At 54.6% G+C, this 17003-nt stretch overlaps 1 protein-coding gene across 1 annotated transcript in view; it reads right to left on the bottom strand.

Annotated features, from left to right (window-relative positions):
- Nucleotides 1-17003, bottom strand: part of TMEM132C (transmembrane protein 132C) — a 190856-nt gene that overhangs the window by 22900 nt on the left and 150953 nt on the right. Inside the window, exon 6 of the mRNA XM_007954227.1 lies at nucleotides 1176-1319. Coding sequence (XP_007952418.1) covers nucleotides 1176-1319 — 144 coding nt within the window. The remainder of the gene's footprint in view (nucleotides 1-1175; nucleotides 1320-17003) is intronic.

Here is a 17003-nt window from a genome sequence, read left to right as displayed (position 1 = left end):
TGGGGCTGGTTCAGACCGACACGCGTCCTCAGTGTAAAACAGACCCAGATGTTAGAGGCCTCCCGGCAGGCAGTGTAGACATCACTCCACTTTCACACTGATTCCATGTTGAGATACTATTAAATAGTATTACAATTAGTTATGCATGTTTCTTTTTGCGTGTTTTGACTGTGGCCACCTGAGGATTTAAGGTTGCCTCTGGGGCAGGAATTTCATTTCTGTTGGGCGGTGTGTTTAGTGTCTCGTCCCCTGCCTGGCCCCTCAGACTCCACAGGGTTTCTGCACAGCCCTCGGGGTTCAAGGCCACCTCCCCCACCTGGGGACGGTGGTGGTTCAGAGCCGGGACTCACTGCGTCCACTTCACCTGTTTATACCATCCGCGCTGCTACTTTAGGTTTGATCCCAGCCAACACATAACTGACTAAAGCTAGGTTGGTGTCCTGGATTGAACCGTGTCACCCCAAAGTTTGTGTCAACTTGGCCGGCCGTGATGCCCAGTGGTTTGGCAGTTAGGTGATGATGTAATCATCATCCATGATCTGATGGGATCAATCAGTTGTAAGGGAATTAGGGTGGCATGCCACACCCCTACTCAGGTCACAGCCCTGATCCCATGGAAGGGAGTTCCCCTGGGGTGTGGCCTGCACCCCCTTTTATCTTACAAGAGAAAAAAGGGGAGGGAAGGGAGCAGAGAGGGAGGGACTCAGTAACACCAAGGAAGCTGGGGGCAGAGCCTGTCCTTTGGACTTGGGTCCCTGCACTGAGAAACTCCTACACCCAAGGGAAGACTGATGGCAGAGTTTCCCCCAGAGCTGACACAGACAGAACACCTTTCCCCGGAGCCAGCACGCTAAACTGCGAGAGAAGAAATTTCTGTTTGTTAAAGCCACCCCCTTGTGGTATTTTGGCAGCATTAGCTAAATAAGACAGTTGGCACGGATTGACACAGTGGCTGAAACAAAGGACTCAGAAATACCAATGATGTTGAAAAAGGTTGGCGTGAAGCCACACACAAGAGAAGTGGACGTGGAAAAGTTTAGTGACACAACCAGAACTGGGTTACACAAAAAGACACCAGTTGGACCGCTTATCTCACTGGGCTGAACCATCCTACTATATGGGTGACCCGAGTGGAGTTTGCATCAGTGCAGCCCTCTGGCTAAGGGGTCATCTACCTTGATGACGTCCTCGTCGGTGGACTTGCACTCCACTGACTCCGAGATGTCCGTGACAGCACAGTTCTCTTCCACGGAGACCACCTTGATGGGCACAGCCACTGTCTTTCCTGTGAGGATGGCCGTGTTGAGAATTTCAGTGTCCTGTCAAGGGAATCGGACACACCTGGGTCAAAGGAGTAATTCAAGTCTCTTGGAAACCAGAGGATCCTAGGAGCACCTGTTCCCAAGTCAGATGCCAGACTGTCCTCTTGTCTGGCCTTAGTACTCACCTTAGGAACTTGGGTGAAAGAGAGAATTTTCCAAGAATATTTAACAATTTACTTTCAGTTTATGATCAACAGCCAGAAACATGACTTTTCTCTGTTGTGGAGGGAAGTAGAAGTTACCCATCAGTTAGGGTTTGGTTGTAAGCAACGGAAGGTAACTCTGACTAATTTGAGCTAAAAGGTCCATGGCAGGCTGAGTAATCAATCCCCCTGCCTCCAAAAGACACCCACGTCCCAATTCTGGTAATATGGGACTCTGTCCCCTTACATGGTGGAAAGGCCTGTGCCCCACCCCACAGAGGGCAGGAGATGTGAGGATGAAAGCAGAGGTTGGACTGATGTGGCAGCCTCTGGAATCTGGAAAAGATAAGGCACAGATTTACTCCAGATCCTCTGGAAGGACCCAGCCTGCCGACACCTCGATTTTAGCCCTCGAAGACCCAGTTCCGATTTCTGACCTCTGGAACTGTAAGACAATACACTGTGGGGTTTTTGTTTTGTTTTGTTTCTACAGCAGCCATAGGAAACTAATACAGGTACTTATTCGATAGAATCCAGGCTCTCACAGTACCTAACGAGAAGTTGAAGAAGTCTTTGGAAACATAAGACCAGAGTAGCTTCCAACATGTTGAAAACAGGTAATGATGTCCACCTATCCAGAGAGAGATGGTGTGGAAGGCCCCAGCCCTTCCCTTGAGTCACTCTGCCAAAGATGATACTCTCTAGAACTAGGGTCTGACGGGTCTAACTCGGGTCAAGGAGGGACACTTTGGTTGACAGTCCTACCAAGACTCATTCCAGTGGGGGATGAGTAGTTTAAAAAATCAAGACCAATACTACCTGGCCTTGGAGGCTCCCCAATCCAGTTCTCACCCCCTCCTTCTAGTCCCCTTCATGCCCAAGTCTCTGCAATAACATCACTCACCCAGAAAACCCAACCCACAGCCATCAAGTTGATTCCGACTCATAGTGATCCCATGGTGCTTCCAATCTATGGCAGCAGATTGCTTCGTCTTCCTCCCGCGGAGCAGCAGTTTGGACTAGCAGTCAGATGCTTTCCCACTATGCCACCAGAGCTCCTTCAAGCATCCCTGGCCCTCTCCGTTACTCCCATGGTTTGTGCTACGGTACACTCTCAGCCAGAAATGCCATCTTTCTACAAATAGGAATTAACTCACGTCCGCGGCTCCAGAAACGTCCCCGGACTCTCCATCCTGCCTCGGTCGCTCACAGCCGGCATGAGAGCACCCACCAACATGTGCTGCGTGTGTGGCTGATGCTGGCTGTTGCCTCCAGATCTCCTGGGGTAACATCCTGATTTTGTGAAGGAGCCTCACACCCCCTTCACTCTCCAACATGTGGCTTGGGTGTGGTAAAGTCCCTTCCCCTAGTTGTTGTTGTTGTTATGTGCCGTCAGGTCGGACCCGACCCATAATGATCCCTCCTTGGGTTTCCAAGGCAGTATCACTATGGAAGTAGTTTGTCCAACCTTCCTTCTGCGGAGTGGTTGGTGACTTTGAACCGCCAGCCTTCTGGTTAGCAGTCAAGTGCCTTAGCCACTGCGCCACCAGTCATGGTTAGCCACTGTATTCGATTGTCCAGCCACAGAATGGAGACGTTTTAGGACTGAAGGCTCAACAGGACAGGTCTGAGACTAGGAAGGCCAGTGGTGCTGTAGGAGGCGGCAGGGCTGATGTCCTAACTGGAAGGGTGGGCAACGTCAAAGGGAAATAAGGCCGAGCTTTAGGACTTGAAGGCTCACTGGTACTGAGATTCTAGGGTTAAAAGAGTGGTCAGTGCTAACGTTCTAAGAGCAGGAAAGCCAACAGTGCTAACCTCCAGGAGCCAAAGTGAGAGGAGCCCAAGGACTCTATAGAGTTTCAAGGAGCAAAACTGCAGAGGTTCTAGGAGGAGCAGGGTCAGTGGTGCCAAGGTTCTAGGACCAGAAGGTTCTGGAACCAGAGGGGTGGGCAGTGCTAGGATTCCAGGAGTGTGTCAGGATTCTGCAGTTCTTAGACTGGAAGGGTCCATGAGGATAAGGTGCTGCTTGAATAATCTCTCTCAGAAAGATCAGCGCAAGCCTGGTCTCTATGAGGCGGAGGTTAAAGATGTCCCAAATGTCCAAACTACCGTGCCACTCCATCATTTCAGACATTAACTCCTCCTCCTCCTGGGAGCTCTGATAGTGTAAGGCATCTGACTGCTAACCAGAAGGCTGGCGGTTCAAACCCACCAGCCACTCCTCGGAAGGAAGATGGGGCAATCTACTTCCTTAGTGACACTGTCTTAGAAACCCAAGGAGGGGTCGCTATGAGTCGGGTCTGACTCGACGGCACATAACAACAACAACCGCCACCTCCTCCTCCCAGTAATCTGCCCCGTCTTAGGGTTCTGTATTTGCTGTAATGCCTCACAGAACTCACAGACACCCAAGGGATCATCTCAGGGAGTAGTGGTCGAGGCTGGCAGGCCGGCGAGTCCCAGCTCCGAGAGGGTGTGGAGGATCCTCCCAGTTCTCGGGGTTTGATGAACCTCGATCAGCAGATCAGATGATGGCTGCTGTCCCACATCCAGGGGTGAGATGAGGATGAGCAAAGACACAGAACTGGAGCGAGAGGAGGGCGAACCTTCCCGGGAGATTCGTAGGTACACCCTCAAGGAAGCTAAGGGTGGTGATTTGAGTTACACCCTCCAGCAAGGCAGGACTCAAGATACATTCCACCTGTGTTGCCCCAACAGAAACAACCCAAGTGGATGGCTTTAACAATCAGCAGCTTAAGGCAAATCCCACCACAGAGCCGATTACCAGTCATTATAGGGAACGACTACTACCAGCTGCCCAGCCAAGTTGACACCCGACCTTAACTACCACCCACCCCACACAGGCAGGGATAATAGGATTTACAGTACATCACAGAATGGAGGACAGCGGCTAGAAGGGACACATCAAGCAATTCACCGCAGGTGCTATGGGGGAAAAAAAAAATCAGGGTACGTCACGGATACGAGGGATGGATAGAGCCTGTCCAACAACCACGGATGTCCACACAAGACTGACAAGCCATGTCATTTTCATGATGAGTACATTTTGGCAATGGCCACCAGGCCAGCAGGGCTTCCTTCTGCAGACTTGTAAGTAAACCACAGTGTCTTCCTCTCAGCCGTTCCCGTGAGTGTGTGTTGCTTGTTAGGGACTGGGATTCTGAAACCCGGACTCCAGTCAGTGCTTTGCCATGAACTTGCCCTATGAGCTTGACCACATGCCTTAATCTCCTGGCGTCTCCATGTCCTCGTTGTACAAATGAGGGGTAGGATGACATCATCTCTAAGCCATGCGCCTGCAGATTTTGGGCCTTTGTCTTGCACTGCCCACACCGATTGCGGGCAAAGCTACTAGTGTGGCCTCTCACACAGCCATGTGTGTGTCCACCGTACTGCTGAGAAGGTGTTTAGCTTTGCTTTGCATCTGTGCGGTGTTGCTGGCTTGCACTTTGCGAATCTTTTTCTTGATGGCCAAGTGAGGATGAAGCACAGTTGTCTTTGGAACCTCTTCACACCTTTTACCTTTGGACCAATCTCTCCCCAAACCTCTCTCCAAATTCACAGCTGCAGTTTGAAGCAGGAGACGCAAGGAAGGTGCTTTTCTTTGTCCTCTCTCCAGGGGAGCAACGGGCACAAACAGGCACTCCCGGAAGAGCCCCCGTGCGGAAAGGCCAGCGTCCTCCCTGGTGCCTGTGCTCAGCACCCCGGAGGCTCACCCTCTGTCTGCCGGCTCTTCTTCCGGGTCCCTGGGATGCCCGGAGCCTGGCTGCAATCCAGGCAGCATGTACCAGGGCTATTACAGCTGCTACGAATACCCAGAGATCCCCTCAGCCCATCTGCAGGTTCATTAGAGGTAATGGACTCAGAGTTGAGTCTACATTTTCCCTCTCAGAATGGCCCTTAGCTAATGGCTTCATTAAAGCACAAACACCCTCACGGATTAATTGTGATTAGTTTTTTAGTGGCCACTGCAGTTTCACTCACCAGCCCCCTCCCCTCACAAAGACACCGCCACCCCTCTGCCCGCTCCCCGTCCCTACACTGCATTCCAGGTGGACCAGGGCTGGCTGAGTATTCGCGTTGCCCATTGGCCAGCATCAGTTTCAGGGGCAGAGATTGAACAGTCCTGGACACCCAAAGGGCAGATGGGAGCCTTGGCCTCTGGGCTGGATTGGCTAAGACTTGCTGGCCGGATTCCTCGAGGTACACACTGCTTGTCCAAGCAGCAGTTTGCTTGTTGGGAACTGGATTCCTGCTCCGCCCTGAACTTGCCATCTAAACTTGGCCACATACCTCACCGTCCTGGCATCTCAACGTCTTCCTTTCAGTGAGGGGCAGGGCTATGTCATAGCTAAGGATCCTTCCAGCTGTCGCATCTGAGACATCCATGAAGATGGGACCGTCCTTTAGCAAATCCCACTGTGCACTGGGCAGTGTTTCGTTCTGTTGTGCCTAGGGTCACTATGTGTCAAGGTTGACTGGACAGCACCTAACAGCAACACTGTGTACCTAGCACGTTCTTGTCACCGCCTTGGATGCCTTACTCCTTAGTTATTGACTATCTCGTGAACTGACATTTCACATTTACGATAGTGTATTTTGTGCATTTATGACATACGTCTGGTCGTAATGAACACCAAAGGTCCAAGGCAAGAGAATGCTGGCTGTGATGGCTAAGGTCATGTGTCAGCTTGGCGGGGCCACGATTCCTAGTGGTTTGGCAGCTGTGTGGTGACGTAATCGCACAGTGAGGCAATGATGTGTTCGTCCTCCATTTTGGCATCAGGCCGATTTTCACATAGCACCCAGTCTTTGGAGCCTACCTGTGTTGATCAGTGAGGAGTGGGTGTCTTGGGGTCAATTTGCAGTGACATGCCGAGTGCACTATTTAAATGCATAACCTGGTCTTATTTTCTGACATGGACCCTGATCCCAGCTGGGCGAGAGACCCCCATGGTGCGGGACTAACCGGGAGCGGGTGGTCTGGGCTGGGCCCCGCCACTGGGTGCTGCCCTGGAGAAGGTGGGGCTGCAGACCACATTCCTCCAGCTCCATGGCGGTCAGCAACTTCCTGCAGGCGCGGTGCGCACCTCTGTCCCTCCAGCAGATACTGGGAAATGCTCCCAGCAGCGCGGCACACCTCCTGGAACACCGAGGCCCAGCTGTGACCTGGAAGCCGCTTTGTTACAACGCACCTCCTCTCCTTTTCCTCTTTCTTCTCCCTCCGCCCCCTCCGTCTAAACCAGAGTCCTGGCTCACTGAAGAGAATCGATAGTGAGATGTTTCAAATCACCATCAACAAAGCCCCCGGCCCTGTGCACAGGCCTGTATGTTGGATCTGCCTCAGGTCTGTGAATGGATTTGGCCATTTTCTTGGTAAATTGCATTTTTAATTTTTTTTTTAACTGATGCAAACTATTTATTCCAAGTTATTTATCTTATGTGGCGTTTTCCCCAACCATCACAGATGCGCTCACGCGTGGCAAAGATGGTGGGGCTGGCGCAGGACTGGGCGGGGATCCGTTCTGTTGTAGACGGAGTCGCTGTGAGTCGGAGCTGACTGGACGTCACCCATCACCACCACCACCACCACGACAGACCTGTCATAACCACATCCTTTAAATCTGTAAATAATGTGATCAAAACCATCTTAATCTTTGAAACGTCACAAAAATTTTATTTAGAATCCATCTTGAATATTAAGGCTGTAAGAATAACAGTGTCCCCTGTAACCAGCTACTTCACAGCTGGCCCCTAAAGCGGGGGGGGGGGGGCACAATAAAATAAAACCACATGCTGAAGTTCCCCAAGGAGCCACACATGAAATAAAATATGCAAACGATTGTCATTAACTCAATACAGTTACAACTTCCATAGTCACTCTGTCACTGCGCACAGGGGGAGTGAGGGCTAGGGACTTGTTCCCACAGACCAGTGTCCTCTCTGTGCTGCTAACCTTCACCTGAGTATCACCCCATATCTACTGTGAGAGTTTATACATGTGACAATCTCTCCCACCACCCAGCTTCTCTCTATTAAGCAGAAACAGGGAAGACCAACCACCAAAGTGAAGAGCCAGTCGCTGTCTGGGGTAGGATTATCTCCCCTGTGCCTGGAACATTCAGCGACACCCTGTGTCCTCCCTCAGCAAGGAGCCGAGGTTCCGGGTCGAGTCAGTCCTAGTCCCAGCCCTCGTCGTCTGATGTCTGAATGCTGCTGGCTTCGGAGTCCGAATCTTCAGGCTTTGCTTTGCAAGCGCATCCCCACGGAGGGCTCTTCCCAAAGCCGGCTCCCAGCCTCTCCATCTTCGCGTGGAAGTCTCTGAGCTCCTCCTCCGTGAGGGGACGGCAGTCCTCGTCGTCTTTGGGGTTTTCCTGCCACCCCATCACTTTCAGCAGCCGGCGCTCAGCCTCCAGCGAGTGCCAGAGGCGCTTCCGTTGCGCCACCACGGGGACAGCAGGGCCGTCCTGCCAGCTGAGCTCCTGCCAGCTCTTCTTTGGTGCGGGTGGATTGCTCCCCAAACCTGCCAGCTCGCCACGGCTCTCCCCGGCGTCCCCTGTCCCATCGCTCTTCCGGAGCCTCAGGAACCCCCTCTTCCTGGGGATAGTTTGGTGGGTCAGCTTGGTCAGGCAGAAGGAGCTCAGAGCAGGAGGCGTGGTGCTGGCGGGACTCGCCCGCGGAGGGCTCAGAACTGCGCCAGCCGGTGGCACTGGTTTGGTGACGGAGACCCTACTGGTGAAAGGAGCCTGCCACCTGGAGGCGCTGGGTCGTGACGTGAATTCCATCCGGTAAGTGGTCCACGCACGGGGCTTGGAGATAAGTGGTGCAGGCTTAGGAAGGAGCTTCTTGTAGACACTTGGGAGCATGGCTGAAGACTTGTTCCCACGGCCATGGCGAGATCCCAGAGAGGTGAATGGACCCTCTTTGGTGACTGGCACCCTGGAGGGCTGTTTGACGTTAGGTGGGGTTTTCCACGCTCCAGAAGGGGTCCTGACCGGTGTGCTCGGCGGACAGTGTCTGTCAGCTTCTGGACTCAAAGGAGGGAAATCGTCTTCTTCAACTTGCCACGACTCTGCCTGCTCTTTCTTTTCTTCCCCGGTCTCCGAGGGTGGTTCTTCTCCAAAGGCACAACCTTTCTGGTAGTGGAAGCCCCCATTCCAGTGGCGAGGGTGCCCTGAGCTGCCCCTGCCACGCTGGCGCCTGCCCTCATAACCCCGGGAAGGGCCATGCCAACCAGATAGGGACCCCGCTGCTCCCTTTGGCACACCATAGGCCGCAGAAGTGTGGAGGAACAGGGAGAGCTGGTACCAGGAGTATCCCATAGCTCCGAGGGGTCTGTGGAGAAAGCCGGCAGAGGAGCGATGTTGACCACGGTGATGACTCATTCCGAATCCTCCGCGGCCTCGGGATGGGTGCCGCTGGTGGTTCTCACAGGAGGCTGCAGGGGATTGAGCGGACTGCGGTGCTGAGAAAGTCAGGTCCGCAGAAGCCAAGTCCTGATGGGCCATCGGGTCCCGTGTCGCGTCAGCAAGGTGAGCTTCCAGCCTCCCGGCCAGGATTCCAGACGGACGTCCGTGGGCCTGCTTCCTGCTCCCCGAGTCTGCCACCGGGATCTCACAAGGCTCTTTGGCAGAAGCGGGTCTTAGGCCGTGTTCTCTAGAGCAGCAAACCAGGGAAATGCATTTATGTAGAAAATATATTTTCCAAACCAAACCCACTGCCACTGAGTTGACCCCAATTCATAGCAGCCCTGTAGGACAGAAAACTGCCCCTCAGGTTCCCCAAGCTGTGATCTTTACAGAAGTGGACTGCCACACCTTTTCCTAGGGGAGCTGCTGGTGGGTCCAAACCACAGACATGTCTGCAGCAGAGTGCTTTAACCACTGCACTAGCAGGGAGCCTATAAATACATATACCTCTCCTGACATTGAGTGGATTCCAACTCACAGCCTTGGAAGGCCATACCGCCAGAACCCTGGACCTTGTGGTTAGCAGCTAACGCTTTAACCACTGTGCCACTAGAGTTCCCTATAAATATATAAACCCACTGCCTTCAAGTCAGTTCCAACTCACAGCAACCCCCTTGGGTTTCCAAGGCTGTGAATCTACCGAGTAGATCGCCTCATTTTCCTCCCTTAGAGCAGCTGGTGAGTTTAAACCACTGACCTTCTGGTTAGCTGCTAAATGCCTCACCCTCTAAACCACCAGAGCTTCCTATGAATATGCTCAGAGAGATTTAATTCAAGGCAATGACTCACAAGATGGTGGCAGCTGGCAAGTCCAAGTTTGAGGTTCAGGTGGCGGGGCAGGGTCAGGCTGGTGAATCCCCAAAACAGCAGGCCAGGCAGCAAGCTACTGGCTCACACCCCAGGTCAGAAGACGGCGTAGGATGCAGGCTGCAGGGAGAGCCTTGCTGGGACATCCACTTATATACTGGATGCAGGCCACACCCCAAGGAAACTCCCTTGCAACCGATTGGCTGCTCACAGCAGCTCTCTTCAAGGTGATCCCATCATGGAGGTGAATACAGTACATCCGATCTCATCATGGAGATAACCACATTACAGCACATCATGGAAGGGCATTTGAGTCCAGTGTCTGCCAAACCACTGAGAATCCCAGCCCAGCCAAGCTGACACATAACGTCACTGATGCCCGAGTAGCTGCCCAGCTGGCTCTGTGTGGATGACCCTCTCAGCGCCCTTCTTAACCTATCTCGTTCCTGCCGAGGCAGGCGGAGGGACAACTGGGAGATACTCGCTACGCTTACGAAGGGGGGAGGGGAAGAGGCATGTCTACGTTCACCGCATTGACGGGGCTGCTGCATGGATGGATGGTATAGGGACGGCCACACCGTGCGTGCAAACACTGCGTGACAGCTTGTGGGGACGCAGGTGAAGTCAGCAAAGTGACAGTCAACTCCACTGCAAACATCCCTTAAACACAAGCACACAAGCTCATTGTCCCGACTCACACAGTTGCCAACAATGGTGTGCAGTTAAACCGGAACCAAACCCACTGCTGTTGAGTCGATTCCGACTCTTAGTGACCCCACGGGGTTTCTAAAGCTGTAAATCTTTATGGAAGCAGATGGCCCCATCTTTCTTCTGCGGAGCAGCTGGTGGGTTTGAACCACCAGCCATTTGGTTAATAGTCAAATGCCTGAACCACTACACCACAAGAGCTCCTTAGTGTGTGCTTAGGTATTTACATTCCTCTAACTCTGAAAAAGCTAAAGATACAAGAAATGTTGTTAGAAAATCCGTAGGACAGGAACTTGATACATTTCCCTCCGTAGGCGGCAGCTTTCAAGGCAAATGTCTTGGGGCCGTGCTCCCCAGGGATCTTCAACCTCCCTGGTGTCCACTGTTTAGAAATTCACTGCAAAATTAAAGCAGGTAGAAAGACGGGGCGTCAGGGGTAGTCAGGAAAGACCCCGCTCCACAGTGAGGCTTCCTGTTTTCTGTGTGTCTTGTGGGCGGCCCCTTCCTGAAGGCCGAGTTAAAGCTGGAGTGGGGGCTCTTCCATTGCATCGGCCGCGAAGCTGCCGGCTGTTTGCACTGCGTCTCTGCCATTGCACTGTTACTGAAAAGGCCACGGGATTCTTCATGCTGGCAACGGCAGGCGACAGGGAGGGACGTGGGTCCGAGGGTGCGGCCCCTGGTCCTGATCCCGCAGGGATGGCTAGCCCACCACCGCACCAAGGCTGGTCCCAACACGGCTCCCGGCCCACATGGCCCAGGAGGGGCCGTAGTTTTTATTTTAAACTAGAAAAGAACACGGAATAACTTCTGGAGTGTTACAAGGCCTGAGGGTGTGAAATGACAGAAACTGTGAGGGCAGTCTGGCTGCCAGTGGGGTGGGGACACTGATCCCAGGGCCATGTGAACAGTCTTTTCACAGGCACCGAACGTTCTTGCGCACAGTGAAGACAAGACGAGGGAGTGTGGTCTATCCTCACAGGCAGGAAAGGGTTGACGCAGCCAGCCTGCTTCTCCAAACTGTGCACGTTCCCGCCAAAGCTCTGGCCCTAGCTCTGCTCTCGGGAGGTAACCTCTAAGCGTCAGAACGGCCTGCCCATTAAGAGTGACATGCTGGGCTATTGACTGAAAGGTTGCACATTCGAGTCCCACAGAGATGACTCAGAGGAAAGTCTGGTATCTGCTTTTAAAATGGCAGCCACTGAAGGGCCAGTGAGGCCTGTTCCTCTCGGACACACCTGGGCACCACGTGTCAGGACTGACTCCATGCCAGCTGCTTGTGGAGCCCTGGGTGGCACAAACGGGTAACGCCCTTGGCTGCTAACCAAAGGCTGGAGGCTCACGTCCACCCAGAGGCCCCTGAGAGGAGAGGCCTGGTGGTCCGCTCCCACCAAACCGGTGCTGAGACCCTGGTGCCCCACGTCTGCTCTGAGCCCCGTGGGCACCAGGAGTCGGAACTCACAGCCACTGCTGTGTTTGCAGGTTTCTTTCTTTGTCTTTGACCGGCGTGAACCAAAGCTCTCTGGGTCCTCCAGGACTTCTAAGGTCGTAAAGTGGGCCCAAGACCGAGAGATTTGAGAGCCACTGTTGTGTATCATTCATCTCTCTTCCCAGCAACCGGTTTTGAAGAGGTTGTTACAAATCTAATCAAATGCTGAGAACATGCAACCAAGCCTGTGGTGGACAAAGGCCCCAGCCCTTTACAGAAAGTCAGCCTGGCCCGGAAGCAGCGGGTCTTGTCTCAAGAGAGCCACACCGCTTCCCGGGGGCCCTGTTAACCCTTTGGTGGTCGGGTCATTCCTTTTGCCATTGTACTAACAGCTCTTTTCCAGGGCTCACCTAGTCCCTTTGCTGACTCTCCGTTCCCTAGCAGCTTCATGGTGTTTCAGGCAGGTTTCCGAAATCAGGGCACTTGCCTGGTTAAAGCCTGCGCGCTCGGCTGGCCTGGCCAGAGGCTTGAATCTCGTTCGAGGGACTGGGAGCTCTGGGCCAGCGAGAAGGATGGAACCATGTGTTAAGTCGGAAGAGGGTCTGAGTTGGGCCTAATTGTACCCTTTTATTATTGTGGTGAAAGGAGACACTATTAACCCTTGCCCTGCTCCATGTTGACCACGCAGTTCCCGGACACCGGGTCACCCCGCTGCACGGCCACCACCACCCATTTCCAGGGTTCGTCCGTCAGGCCTGGGAGTCCCGTGAGAGGCAGTGACCCGCTGCAGCGTGAACGCCGTCATGGTTGCTAGTGACTGGGCTCCTGCCCGTTTGTAGCTCCACGTGAGTGAACAGGAGACTCGGAGAAGAAGTCCCTGCAACTGCTGGGTCCAGACGTACGCCTGGTGGATGACATCACCAAACTGACTGCCCCATAAAAGTCCCTGAGCAGGGGAATCAACGCGCAAGACTTGGCCCTGCTCAGCGGACGTGCAGTGGGTCTGGGGGTGTGCGGAGGGATGGCACCCTGCTCAAGTGGCAGAGTCGGCCAGCACAACACCCAGGGTCCGATCTGCACATTCTGAGTCAGGCGCGGGAAGCCGTGGCCTGCACAGGGCTCAAGTTCCCACTGAGCCAGGGAGCAACGAGGACAGGCCCTGCAGCTCTCCGCCTTGCTGCGTGCTCTGCCACTGGCCTGCTGGCCTCTCTGCCCCAACGTTTTGCTTCTCTGTCAAATGGGCGTATCACCACCTCTCCTCAGGCTTGCTCCGGGAGGGACCTCAGGGCCCGGCACGCAGGGCGCTGGGAAACAGCGAGCCCGTCGTCCTCCCAGGATCTGAGGCCAGGGACCGGGCCTGGCGGTCAGTGCCTTACTTGGCCAATACCACTGTGGAGAAGGCCACCTGCGGCTCACCTGGGGACGAACCCTGCTTCCAAGCTCAGGAGCCGGTGAACTTCCCACGTGTGGAGGCGGCACCATCAGCGGGGGCAGGATGTGCGTGCCCCCAGCAGAGCCTGGGCTGCAATGCCTGCAGCTGACCTCCAGGGTGGAGGGCGCGGGGCCCTGGCCCCTGGGGACCTGGGGTCCCCAGCACCGAGCTGCAGGGGTGAGACAGGAAGCCAGCGTGCCTTCATGCAGCTCTGCCGCCAGGCGGGGGGGTGTACCCAGGGGCTGGTTCGCCTTCTGGGCTCCCCTTCCCCCTCCCCTTTTCCAGCAGGAGGCCAGTCCTGAGGGGTCCCCAGAGCTGGGGGCGCAGGCTGGTAACGCAGACCGCAGCGGGCGCCCAGGCCTTCGCTCCCCACAACTCCCGGCTCCGGTGCTGATCAAGTGTCTTGGTCCCAAACAGGGAGGGACAGGGGTCCATGGCACCCACCCCCGCAAAGCAGACAGATTTGCTTTCTCAAGAGCTCTCCAGAGAAGGGGAGAAAGGCTTTTGGGGTCGGGAGAGAAATGCTCTGTGTGCAGACAGCCTGCCTGGCGAGAGGCGAGAGGTGTTCTCTGTGGCACCAGAAGAGACCCCCGTGAGCCAGAGGCTCTGTGAAAGGCGGGCTGAGACCCACACATGCCTGGGGCTGGCAGAAACCAAGATCTACACACCGCAGCCCCCTGTTGCCATTCACTAACCGTTCTCGGCGTCCTTAGTCACTGAACAGTTTTTTTTCCGAGACCCCAGCTAAAAAACTGGAAACCTTCCTGCCTAATTAAACTTCCGTCAGGGAGGTGTGGCCATATGACGAGTGTTACACAGTGGTTCTCAAAGTGGGGTTCCCCATCGGTACCATCTGCAGCCCCCGGAACCTGTTAGGGAACACAGCCTGTGCCCCTCCCCCTCACCCAATCAGGAACTCTGGGGGCGGAGCCTAGTGGAGCCAATCAGCAGCACCCCAGGTGGTTCTGATGCTGATGCGGGTTTTAGCTCCACTGCTCTGGGGCCGGCAGCTCTGCGGGCCAGCCTTGTGGGTGAAGCACTGCGGCTAGCAGAAAGGAGGCAGTTTCAGCCCAGCAGCCGGCGGCGGCGGAGGAGGAACCTCAATAGTCAAGGTTTCACCCTTGGAAACCCTGTGGGCAGTTGCACTCTGTCCTCTGGGGACGCTGTGGGTCAGAATGGACTCCAGGCAGTGGGTGTGGTTTGGGCTTTGCTTCTGTGAAGATTGACAGCCTTGTAGACCCTGTGGGCAGTTCCACTCTGTCCTCTAGGGGCGCTGTGGGTCAGAATGGACTCCAGGCAGTGGGTGTGGTTTGGGCTTTGCTTCTGTGAAGATTGACAGCCTTGGGGACCCTGTGGGCAGTTCCACTCTGTCCTCACCTCCTTGGGTGTTTGTTCCAACGCCACCTCCCCAGTGCGGCCTCCCCTGACCAAACCATCTACACTTGCATGGGCCACTCCCAGCACCGCCCACCCCAATGACTAGGACACTAAACATTTTATTCCAGTTGCAGGGCAACGCCGTCTCTCACAGTGGGTATGAATCCGCTGCGAAAGAACTCTTCCAGGTTCTAAACTGAGAAGATGTCACTTTGAAGACGAGGGTGCACCAGCCCATGGTCTTTCCGGTCCCCTGATGTGCATGTGACAGCTGGACAATGAATAAAGAAGACGGAAGAGGAACTGATGCCTCTGAATGATGGTGACCATTGCTGGAGACGCCACAGGCGGCCGGGAGGACCGACACATCAGTGTGAGCAGAAACACAGCCGGAACATTCCTGAGGGGTGAGGATGGCGGACTCCAGCTCGCTCACTTTGGATGCGCCATCAGGAGAGACCCATCCGGACGTCCTGTTTGGTAAAGTAGGGGTCAGCCAAAACGAGGGAGCCCCATGCGACAGACCGGCCCAGTGGCCACACATGGCTCCAGCGGGCCGGCGATCCTCACCCTGGTCCTCACGGGGAGTTGGAGCTGACTGGACGCAATGAACCTCAACAATCAACCTTTGATCTGAGGCTTACGTGGGTCTTCAGGGGGCTGCTTGGGGCACAGCACAGACCGTCAACAACCCCCTGAAACTGACCTGCTGGGTCCGGCTTTGTGGCTTTTACGTGGCTCAGGACAGCACCGACCACAGCAGTGACAGGAAGTTCCAATGAACCCCTTCCTCTGCCCTCTTCAGCTCCGAGTTTTGCCAGCAGTTACCGTTGGAGAAACCACCTCAGGGATCAGCCCCCGGCACCTGCTACTTTCTCACCTGGTGGTGAGCCAAGCCTCCCTCCCGCCTCCCTCCCCGAGGGCCATGCTAGCAGCTCAGCCACGGTCCAGTCATTCTGGCTCCGGTCACCACAGGGAAAACCAACTCCCACCTCATTTACTTCCAATTCATCCTCCGTGCAAACACAGGGGCAGGAGGCGGACTTCACTTCTCTGTCAATTTGCCTCTAATACAAGATGGAGATTCTATTCCAAAAGGCGAGTTAAAGCAAGAAAGCAATTCTGTTTAAGGAGACGCAAGTCCCCAGGAGGGCCGGCGTCGAGACGCAATGGAAGCGGGAGTGTCTTCTGGGGTGGCACAGGTCGGACCTGGCATCAGCTGCCCTGAGCAATGGCGCTGTTTCGGCAGCCCCAGCGAAGGAAGGAGGCAGCTGAGAGAGACGCGCTGTATCCGTCCCCGCCACGGCCTCATTCGTGGTTTCAATACTTGGCTATCACTGACGTTCACACACCAATCCTCAGGATGTGGAGGTCCCACTCCGCAGATTCACTTGCCATTAAAACCTATCTGTGACCTCAAATCAGTACCCACGGCACCTCTGTGGTCATTCACGGACGTGTGCAGAGAAGCAAACGTGTGCGTAAGGCCGCACGCACGCTCCCAGCTGAGGCCGGACAAGGCAACGCTCTGTGTTCTTGTTCCAGTTCCCACACTGCAAACAAGCGCCCTTTCCTGTCCGACTGGGCGTCTCGCTGTTCACATTTTATGCCTCTGTTGGTGATTGTGTTGTTTAACACGGTCCCCAAGTGTGGTGCTGAAGCGTCGTCTAGTGTTAAGTGTGAGAAGGCTGTGGTGGCCCTTATGGAGAAGACACGTGTGTGCCAAGCGTTGTTCAGGCCTGAGTGACAGTGCTGTCGGGCATGCATTCCGTGGGAATGACTCAGCAATAAGGCGTCACGCCAGGTGACTCCAAACAGATGCACATATAAGACAAGGCCATGGAAGGACCGGTTGGGGACACTGTTGTGACCAGAGGCTTGCAGGACTCTAACCCTGTGTTTCGCTGGAGCAGTGGTCAGTAGTCCATAGTTCAGTGCTCATGGCAACTTTGTAGAACATGTTGTTGTGTGTCTTCAAATCCATTTCAACCCATAGCGACCCCACGGGACAGAGCACAACTTCTCCAAAGGGTTTTCTCAGCTGTAAGCTTTATGGGAACAGACCACGAGGTCTTTCTCCTGTGAAGCCTTTGGGTGGGTTTCAACCACCAACCTTTCTGTTAGCAGCTGAACACCTAACTGTTGTACCACAAGGGCTCCTTTATAGACAAAATGGGAAAAAACAAACAAACCCACTGCCCTGGAGTCCATTCTGACCCACAGCGCCCCCAGAGGACAGAGTGGAACTGCCCACAGGGTCTCCCAGGCTGTCAATCTTCACAGAAGCAAAGCCCAAAC

The sequence above is a fragment of the Orycteropus afer genome, unplaced genomic scaffold, assembly GCF_000298275.1.
Source record: "Orycteropus afer afer isolate SDZICR_OR568_19922 unplaced genomic scaffold, OryAfe1.0 scaffold00448, whole genome shotgun sequence".
NCBI classification, from domain to species: domain Eukaryota; kingdom Metazoa; phylum Chordata; class Mammalia; order Tubulidentata; family Orycteropodidae; genus Orycteropus; species Orycteropus afer.
Note: the sequence above shows the minus strand (reverse complement) of the source record. Positions and strands in the feature narration are given on the sequence as shown.